The 10,576-nt window shown below is 32.1% G+C and overlaps 1 protein-coding gene across 1 annotated transcript; it reads left to right on the top strand.

Moving 5' to 3' along the window:
• Positions 1-9,514: 9,514 nt before the first annotated feature.
• Positions 9,515-10,213, top strand: LOC127105740 (protein SLE3). The gene has a single exon (XM_051042940.1). It carries the CDS (start codon positions 9,611-9,613, stop codon positions 9,905-9,907), a length of 297 nt encoding a protein of 98 aa, XP_050898897.1. The 5' UTR covers positions 9,515-9,610; the 3' UTR covers positions 9,908-10,213.
• Positions 10,214-10,576: the final 363 nt, after the last annotated feature.

The following is a 10,576-nucleotide window of genomic DNA, read 5'->3' as shown; positions in this document are numbered from 1 at the left end:
GTATACCTTAAATTTTGACCTGAAAGTTCACTTGTTATTTTGATTTTATGTGGATGACATCCTCATAGAAAGCAACAATGTCGAGAATGTAGTGAAGGTGAAGGTTGAACTCGATAAGGAGTTCGACATGAAGGATTTGGGAGCTACCACCAACATTCATGGGATTGACATTTAGAGAGATAGAAAGCAGTCTAGATTATTCTTATCTCAGGAGACATACATGAAGAAGATTATTTACGAATTTTGTATGTCGAATTCAAAGTCTATTGTAACACTCACAAATCCTCAATTCATGATGTGTACAACTCAAAGTCCTAGTACTAAAGTCGAAAGATCCTGTATGAATAACATTATGTATGCTAGTATAGTAGGGTCTTTGATGTATGTTATGGTTTGTACGAGGCCAAACATAACGTATATTGAGCCTTGTAAGAATGTATATGACCAATCATGGGAAGGCATACTGACAAGCTTTTAAGTGGATACTGAGATGCATAAAAGGGTTCCTAAGTAGGGTCCTAGTTTATGGTAGAGCCCTGAGTGATGGCGAAGCCGAAGTCGAAGGATTTGTTGACTCTGACTATGTAGGATGTATGGATACCCGAAAATCTCTTTCTGGATATGTTTTCACAATGTTTGGCACAAACAATCAGTTAGAAAGCCTATCTTCAAAAGGTTATTGCCTTATCAACTACTGAAGTCGAATACATTTTCCTTACTGAAGTTGTGAAAGAAGCATTATGACTTGAAGGGTTTGTTAAGGAACTGAAACTTCAAGGTCAAGTTATCACTATTAAATGTGATAGTCAAAGGGTTATACATTTGTCGAAGAATTTAGCCTATCGTGAGAGAACTAAACACATTGATGTTAAGCTGTATTTCGTTAGGGAGAAAGTCGAGAAAGGAGAAGTGAAAGTGTTGAATGTTTCTACTGAAGATAATGTTGCTGATATGATCAATAAGTCATTACCTAGTAGCAAACTCTTTCACTGTATGCAAGTGATAAGGTTGTATGATGATAGGTAGCTTGTTCCCTTGGTGCTGTAAAGTTTGTTTCAAGGTGAAGATTTATAGTATTTAGATCGAACTATAGTCTCGACAAGGGAAACTTCATGGTTAGACAAGGTTATGTATGTTGTAGTCGAAGTCAATTCAGTCATGTAGTAGTCGAAAGTACACATGTTGTAGTCGAAGTCAGTTCTAGCTTGTAAATGACTTAATTTAGTTATGTATGAGCGTCATAATGATACATGACATACATATACTATGAGTTATATATAGGTTTTACTCTAGTATGTTAGAGTAATGTGGTTAAGTTGTTATTCACTTGTAATTTGTAAACCCTAATTTTAGAGAAAGTGAATAGTAAAACTGTTATAGCCAACTCTCTCTCTCTCTCTCTCTCTCTCTCTCTCTCTCTCTCTCTCTCTCTCTCTATCTATCTCTGTGTGTGTGTGTGTGTGTGTGCGTGTGTGTGTGTGTGTATGTGTGTGTGTGTGTATGTGTGTGCGTGTGTGTGTGAGTGTGTGTGTGACTAAATCATTTTCTTGTGTTTGTTCAAGAAAACCTCTCTTTCTCACTGGAATACTTCATTCCTGGTGTGGCGTTTGTCACAACAAGAACCTTCAATTACTCCTCGATTGACAAGTTCCATTTTTGTTGGAAGTCTGTCAAAAGAAGCCTTCATCCGAAAATATGTAATTTTCTTGGAACTTCCAACTTTCAAAATAGGTTTCTAACCAAGTTGCTCGTATTGAGTAAAGTTGATAGTGTTGTGTAGTTGTTTTGGACACTAAAACCATGAGCGTTCATCCACCAAATTCTCCGGTAGACCTTCCAGCTGATTCTTTTCCTCTTCATTTAGGTCATCCTTGGTCAAAGTTAACTTCTAAATCCATAAATTCTCAGACCAACTGCCCAATTTTTTTTTATCTTTCCATTCGGTTCAACAATGATAAAAAAAAAGTCAGAAAATTGCAATTTCAAATGAAGAGATCATAAGCAACATTAATTCCAAAAACCAATATTTTCATAGTTGCCAAACTTACAATGGATTGACAAATTAATCCAATTGTACTCTTCTCCCAAATAAAAGCCACCTGATATCATACTTGTTTAAATATTTTTATATTTGTTTGATATTCAATTTTAGAGATTTCTTTTATAAAAAAATTCATATGAAACTTTATTTGTTGTTGAACAATGATGATTTTCTAGATTTGTAATGATTAACTTTAAAATATGCATGGCGTTGACACTTTCTTTTTCTTCACATTTTCCTTATTTTTTTTACATAAGAAGTTCGTTTCTAATTTCATAAAATTTATACTTGCCATGATAAGGTTGTGCATGGTGGTTAGAGTTTCAAGTACTTAAGGAATGCTATGTTAGCATAACATTCAATTGCAATTTTATCATAAAAATGCTATTTTATCATTCAATTCTTGTGCAATTACAATTTTGTAAATTTCAAATCATGAATTTTGCAGGTATATGTGTTTTTAAATAGACATAGTTAATTATATCCAAATTAAAAATCTATTAATTGTTCTAACAACGGGTCTAGTTATTTTGTATTATTGATTTATAAATAAATAAAATGTTTACATTAATATATTCATATATCAATATAAAAAACTATTATTGTGAGAGATTGAAATTTAAACTAAAAATTTACATTCATCTAAACCCATTAATATATATCATTTTAGTTACTTTCATCCACTTCACATTTGCTTATGATTGTTTTGAAAAAATTTAATATAACTAAAATTTGTGTGAAACTTGGATTTTAATTTAAGAGTTCTAATACCTATTCTAATTATTTTTGTGTGGTATGTTGTGTCAAAACTTTAACAAAATTAATGTACATTCTGCATTACACATTATTTATTACTTTATATATTTTTAATTATTTAAACAACTTAATTATATTTTTTAATCATTCATACTTACTATTAAAATATTAAATTTAATGTGATAATCAATACATTAAGATTCTGTCACAAATCAATGTTGCAAAATGTTAGTCAAATACTCACAAAAATAAATTTGATTTAAAATCTTTATTAAGTAATGCTCTTGAAAGGTCATGTTATAAGTTGTCAATTTATCACCCATAGCTTTAAAATCATAATTAAGAATTTTTTGAAAAATCTACATGTTAAAATATTGAATTTTGATGAAATATATATATTTTAAAAGTAAGATATATTGTTATCCAATTGATAAATATTAAATATATATATATATATATTATATATATATATATATATATATATATATATATATATATATATATATATATATATTATAAATCTTAATTTATTTAATGATTTATAATTATAATCAAGTTTTAAATAAAACATTAAGAATAATATATTTAATTATGATTACACAATCATTTTCTTTTATAAATTAATTACTTTTTTATTCTGATTTCGTGGGAAAAGTCAGATAGAAAAAACGCTAGTAGTACATGTCACATATTTTGAAACTGTTTAGTTTCTTGACACAGTAAGAATCAGCATAGCGTTGCTCTTTCTACCGTCGAGACTGAATAAGTGGTATGGATAAAGCAACAATTACTAGACTATGATTTATAACTTGATTGCGTTCCGATAAAGTGCGATGGTAATAGTACAATAAACATCATTAACAATCCGTTCACTAAGAATCTGATACTTCATTCATAGATCAAACACATTGATATCCATCACCATTTTCTTATACATCATTTGGAAAAATGGGACGTTGTTTTTGAATACGTTGATACTAAAAGTCAGCTTGCTGACATTTTTACAAAATCATTGTCATCGGATCCCTTTCACAAGATTTGTAGGGATTTAGAAAGTCTTAGACTATTCATGCCTTAAATTAAGATTTTGTTTAGTTTAATTTTCTATATATTTTACTTTCACTAACACTATTTTGTACCAAATTATAGTTTTTATCGAACTACATTAGTATGTCTCTATAACTCTGGTATCCGATTTATATCATTGTATGTGTTTATTCTAGTGTTGTGTATTGATTTGCTTATTCCCTCCTTACCTCAGTCATTCATCTCTAGTATATGTCTGTGATTATTCTTATTTGCATTTAAGTCTTTTTAAATGTGTGTTGCTAATTATGTATATTCGAGCATTTGTATACTTATCATGCAATATTTATGATTGTTAATGCAATACTTTACATACAAGTTTTGATCACTTAATTGTTTGATGTTGAATATTGGTGTCGCATGTCTATTTGCATTTTGTTACTTATGACATGTCTATCATCGTGTTTAATGTGAGATCTTTATTGTTGTATGTTCTTCTAAGCTGTTGATCTCATTTAAAATTATTTGTTTGTGGTTGTTTATTTGATTTTTAGACGCTTTTCGATCTATCTCTTTTTTATGTTGTCAGATATGGAGAAGTTGTAATGAATCTAGAATTTTTTTATGCCTTTCATGTTGTGGTTTATGTGCAATGTTTTAGGGGGAGCATAAGTGTTTTTTGCGTTACTCGGAGTCGACTCAATTCCAAGTGAAAGCTTGTCAATCATCTGCATGTCCCTAATACATTAAGGGGGGACACCCCAATACATTTATTTTGTTGTTTGTCTTGTCGCTTTCATTTTGATTCACTTTCAATTATTTGAGTCTCCTTTGTGATTTCTCTTTAGGATCAAGTTTTGAAATGATTCAATTTTAGCAAGCATAACCCATTTGTTAAGTATTAACTTGATCATAATGCTTTTAATCAATTGCATAAGTCAGTGGAATAAAATCCATATATATTATTGATTTTGTTGTGAAAGTGATATGGGAATAACAAAGTATAATCAGTTTTTTCACAGTAAGAAACTCACAAGGATAGAAAAAAGGGAAGAAAGAAAAACACAACAAGTTGGTTATAAACTGCTATTTTTTACTTTCTCTTTGAAATAATATTACAAGTGTTACAGAATAGCAAATAACCTCTCTCACCCTAATTAGGATTTGCATTTTGTAATGATGAGAAACTAGTATGTTATTTATAAGAAAAGTAACACACTAAACTAATATACTTTTACACACAGATCCATTACACAAGCTAACTAAGAGAACAAGCTAACTTAAACAATTGAGCATAACAAACATGCCTAATTCGGCATGCTAACAATCATAGCATACTTAAGCTACAATATATGAACAGACTTCGACGACATGCTAAGGTATTGTCGAATTGGATAACCAAGAAGTTATCCTTCGACCATACTAGAGTTTGATCCAATATCTCACAAATCTCCACATTGGAACAAACTCTATAACATCAAGAGAACAAACTAGCTTTTTTCATGCAGCTTTATCAACTACATACAGTGGAAAAACTTGCAACTTGGTAGTGTCTTGATGATCATATTAACAGCATTATGATATGTCTAAACCTTCAACACTTGAACTTTTCCATGCTCGATTCCCCCTCTAACGAAATGCAGTCTCACATCGATATGCTTGGTTCACTCATGATAGGCTGAATTCTTTGACATGTGTATAGCACTTTAACTATCACATTTAACAATGATAACTCAGCCTTTTAGTGTCAGCTCCTTAGAAAAACCTTCAATTCACAATGCTTCTTTCATAGTTTCAATGATGTCGATATATTCTGCTTCAGTGGTTGATAAGGCAACAATCTTCCAACTTTTGATGTTCTCAAAAGTTTCATCCTTAGTCTTCTGGATGAATACCCATAACTTTCTAGAATAATCATCAACTATGGATAGAAAATACCTTGTTCCTGAATGTGATGGACACCTTGAAGACCCCTAAAGATCAGCATGGATGTAATCAAGGGATCCATGTGTTCTTTGTTTGCCTTTATTGAACTTCACTCTGCAAGATTTTCCAAGTACACAGGGTTCACAAAGCTTCAGCTTTTCGACTTTGTCTCCACCAAGTAGATTTTTCCCCAATTAGACCAAACCCCTTTTACTGACATGAACCATTCTCATGTGCCAAATTTTTATCTTCGACAAAGGTTTTGTGGATGTAACATCTACAGAACCACTAACAACTTCAGCCTCAAGGGTATACAAGTCTTGTTTTTTCACGAATCTTAAGAATTCTGACCCCTTCATGACTTTTAGAATACTTTTCTCTCCTTGGAAAATATATCCCTTCTTGTCGAATTCACCAAGAGAAATCAAATTTCTCTTCAAATCAGGTACATACCTGACATCAATCAACAACCTTATTGACTCATCATGGAGCTTGTATCTCATAGATCCAACACCAACAATGTTGCAAGCTTTATGGTTTCCAAGCAATACAGGTCCACCATCTTGATCACATAGTTCCTCGAACAAGTATTTGTTTGGAGTCATGTTCCAAGTGCAACCTGAATCCATAATCCACTTTTCACTTGAGTCGCCACTTGAAACCACAAGAACATCAGATGAGTCGAAATCATCTTGGATAATGGTTGCGTTGACATTATCCTTACCTCCATGATCTTTCATGCCTTCTGGGCACACTTTTCTTGACGATCCTCCTTCTTACAGTGATAACATCGGATACTAGATGCTTCACCACTATAAGACTTCTGCTGACTTTTAACCTTCTTCTTGCCGAACTTGCCATCTCTCTTTATGAATTTCGCCTTAATCGATAAACCTTCACCAGTCAAAGATGGCTTGCGCTTCTTTCGTTCGATCAAATATTTAGAATACAAGGTTGATTGAAATTCTTCAAAGGTCAAAGACTTTCTTCCATACAAGAGAGTTTCTTTGAAGTGAGCATGTGATCTGGGAAAAGCACACAACAACAATAGTCTTGATCTTCATCCTCGATCCTGACATCAACATTTTAAAGATCAAGAATCATCTTGTTGAACATATCCAATTGCTCATCCATAACTTTGTCTCCGCTCATCTTGAATGAATACATAACTTGCTTCAGGTAAAGGCGACTGACCAACGATTCGGTCATGTATAAACTTTCGAGTTTCACCCATAACCCCGACGTCATCGTCTCCTTCGAAACCTGTCGAAGAACCTTAGCACCAAGGCTCAACAAGATGACATTGTGGGCTTTCTCTACCATAATCATTTTTTCTTTTTCCGTTAATGCAACGTCCATGGCTTCAGCTCCCTTCAACGCTTCTAAACAACTCTGTTGAACCAGTATGGCTTTCATCTTCAGGCATCATAGACCGAAATCATTCACTCCGATGAACTTTTCAATCTCATACTTTGTTGACGACATCTTCTCCATGCTTACCGCACCAATTTGTTGTGAAAATGATACATGGATAACAAAGTTTAATTGTTTTCTTCACGGCAAGAAACCCACAAGGGTAGAAAAAACGGAAGCAAGAAGAACACAACAAGTTGGTTATAAACTGCTATTCTTTATTTTCTCTTTGAAACAAGATTACAAGTGTTACAGAATAACAAATAACCTCTCTGATCCTAATTAGGATTTACGTTATACAATGATGAGAGACTAGTATGCTATTTATCAGAAAATTAACACACTAAACTAATGGGATTTTATACACAAGCTAATTATACAAGCTAACTTAGAGAACAAGCTAACTTAAACAGCTGAGCATAACAAACAGGCTCAATTCAACATGCTAACAATTCTAGCATACTTCGACTACAACATGTGAATAGACTTCGATGGCATACTAATGATCATGTCGAATTATCGAACCAAGAAGCTTCCCTTCGACCATACTAGAGTTCAATCCAATATCTCATAGACTCAAGTTAGGTGGAAAGAAAAATCTCAAAATCTTTTGAAAATTTTGAAAATTTGGGATTATGGGTGTTTGATTCGAATCAAGCACAAATCTTGATTCAAATCATTTTGAACAGTGGCAAACCTAGATTTTTTAAACAATTTGATTCGAATCAGATTTTACACATGATTCGAATCAACCAACACTTGGTCATCTCTTCCAGAATTGATTTGAATGAATCTTTACACCTGATTCGAATTATACAATTTTTCCACATTTTTCAGTTGGCTCAGCTTTTTTGATTCGAATCAGAATTAACATATGATTCGAATCAACTGAAAAATGGGTCAAAACTCTATTTTTCTTTTATTCCACTTCAATTGTTCATTTAATTTAAATCATGAAATACTTTTGATTTGAATCTAACTAACCTTTCAACCATATTTTGTGCTTAATCTCGAGCACATATAAAACCTTTCTGTCATAATTTCTCAAGTAACGAATCAACAAATTCATACTCATTTTTATATGATTCTATGAGAAAAATCAATACCCTTTGTTTTATTATTTTCAACATTATTGTGAATTGGTGATTGTATGAACTTTTGCAAATATTTGTCAAATAAAAAGTAACAATGCAGATTCAATGAAAAATCATTGAAGAATGCATGTAGGCAAAGCGAGGACGAATGCCGAAGTACTATAAATCTCAATTTTCTCTCTCTCTCTCTCTCTCTCTCTCTCACACACACACAACACACACACCACACACACACACACACACACAACACACACACACCACACACACAACACACACACACACACACACACGCGCGCACACATACAGACACACATTTGATTTTCATAGTATTTACATGCTTATTTAATTTATAGCATAGTTTATCGTTTATTCAATTGATAGTGATTTATTACCTAAGCTTACGTTTTGTTAGACTTGGGTACCTTATCGAGCTGAATTGGTGATTAAATTATGAGAAACAAATGATGTTAGAATTCACTATATTGAATCGTTGCATAAACACACCTCGTGGATTATACAACCGAATCAATTGAATACCTTATGTATCATCATATTTATCTTTGGTGTTTGTGAGTCGATTTAGTGTTAACGTGATCAAGTTTCGAAAAGTATAATTTTTATATTTTCACATCAAACATTTTGCACACATCTTATGAAAAATCTTTAATACATTTTTAAAAAATGATTGATTTTTTACAAGGGTCTATTCACCATATCTAAACCATTTTTCTACTTTCATATTCACACCAATACAATCAAACACCATACTTTTATTAAAATAATTTTATTAACATTTTGAAAATAATATACATATCATTTTAATCATTAAAGAATCCAAATTTAAAAAATAGTAATGAACTCTACATTAAAAAGTATGAATAATACTCATTTTAAAATAAATTTATTTGATAAAAGAAACACACATTATAAACTTGAAGGAGTATGTAATTTCTCTAGTCCAATAAAAACAAAGAAACTAATTCTATACAAATTAAAAACTTGCAATTGCGACCGTGAGAGAACCGCAACCATGTTCCTACGTGTCGTTAAGATAGTTCCAAAAACATGCGTGTCTTGTTTCTATCTTAACCACGTAAATGTTACACTTGTCACTTCAAAACCACTCTTACTGTTCATTATTCACCTGTTGTCATGTTCTAGTTATCTCTCAAATATTTACCACTCTTAAAATATTAATCATGCAACGTAATTATTTAACTAATTTATCACACTTTACCATCTTATATAAACCCTTTAAACCTTCGTTTTAACCACACAGCTTCGAATAACTGATTACAAAAGTTACACTACCTAGCATAATCATAATCACAATCACAATCAACGAGTCCAAAAGATGGCATCTAAACAACAAAACCGAAACGAGCTTGATGAAAAGGCAAAGCAAGGAGAGACTGTTGTTCCTGGTGGCACCGGAGGAAAGAGCCTTGAAGCTCAGGAGCATCTTGCTGAAGGAAGGAGCAGGGGAGGACAGACAAGGAAGGAGCAGATTGGGACAGAAGGGTATCAGGAAATGGGACGTAAAGGTGGATTGAGCACTATGGATAAGTCAGGAGGAGAACGTGCTGAGGAGGAAGGTGTTGACATTGATGAGTCCAAGTTCAAGACTGGTGGTAAGAATCAGAACAAGTGATGATCGATCATTGATCATTATCATGCTGTGTTTATATATGCTAGCTAACTTCACTGTGTGTGTTAAAGTAGTTTTTTAGGTTAATTTGGTCACAATGTTAGTGATCAAAGCGTGTTGTTGTGTGTGTGTGTGTGTTTTTTTTTTTTTAATAATTAGCTAGCATGTGGTGGTTAATGTTAATGTTAATGTCTTAGGTTTGTTTGTTTCCTTGGTGAAGACAGAATCTAGGAGTTTTTGTCTTCACTTTCCATGTACCATCATGTATGTAATGACAATGTCTAATGTTACAAGTTAGTCTTTGTTAAACTTTCTGTTCATGCTCTATAAATCATTTCGTTTTTTTCTCCCTAGGTTAACAATTATAATTCGATTTATATTTTATATTTGTTGATGAAATCAGTTTTATGGAAAAAAAAGAAAAAAAAGATATGTTCGGTGTAAAATAACAAATATTTTTAAGTTAGGTCCGCGATATAGATATGGCTTAATAATTTAATAATAGTATAGAGTTACACTAATATTGAAGTTAGGTGTGTCATGGATATGGCTTAATAATGAATCTCTTTTCATGATAGTATAAAGTCACACTACTATTTTTAAGTTAGGTGTGATATTGGTATGGCTTAATAATGAATCTCTTCTAATGATAGTATAGAGTTGCACTAATAT

The sequence above is a fragment of the Lathyrus oleraceus genome, chromosome 7 (genome assembly GCF_024323335.1).
Source record: "Lathyrus oleraceus cultivar Zhongwan6 chromosome 7, CAAS_Psat_ZW6_1.0, whole genome shotgun sequence".
In the NCBI taxonomy this organism is placed as follows: Eukaryota; Viridiplantae; Streptophyta; class Magnoliopsida; order Fabales; family Fabaceae; genus Lathyrus; species Lathyrus oleraceus.
Note: the sequence above shows the minus strand (reverse complement) of the source record. Positions and strands in the feature narration are given on the sequence as shown.

Bases quoted from the DNA above. Each gene is read 5' to 3' on its own strand.
- LOC127105740 (XM_051042940.1), top strand. From the start codon at position 9,611: ATGGCATCTAAACAACAAAACCGAAACGAGCTTGATGAAAAGGCAAAG.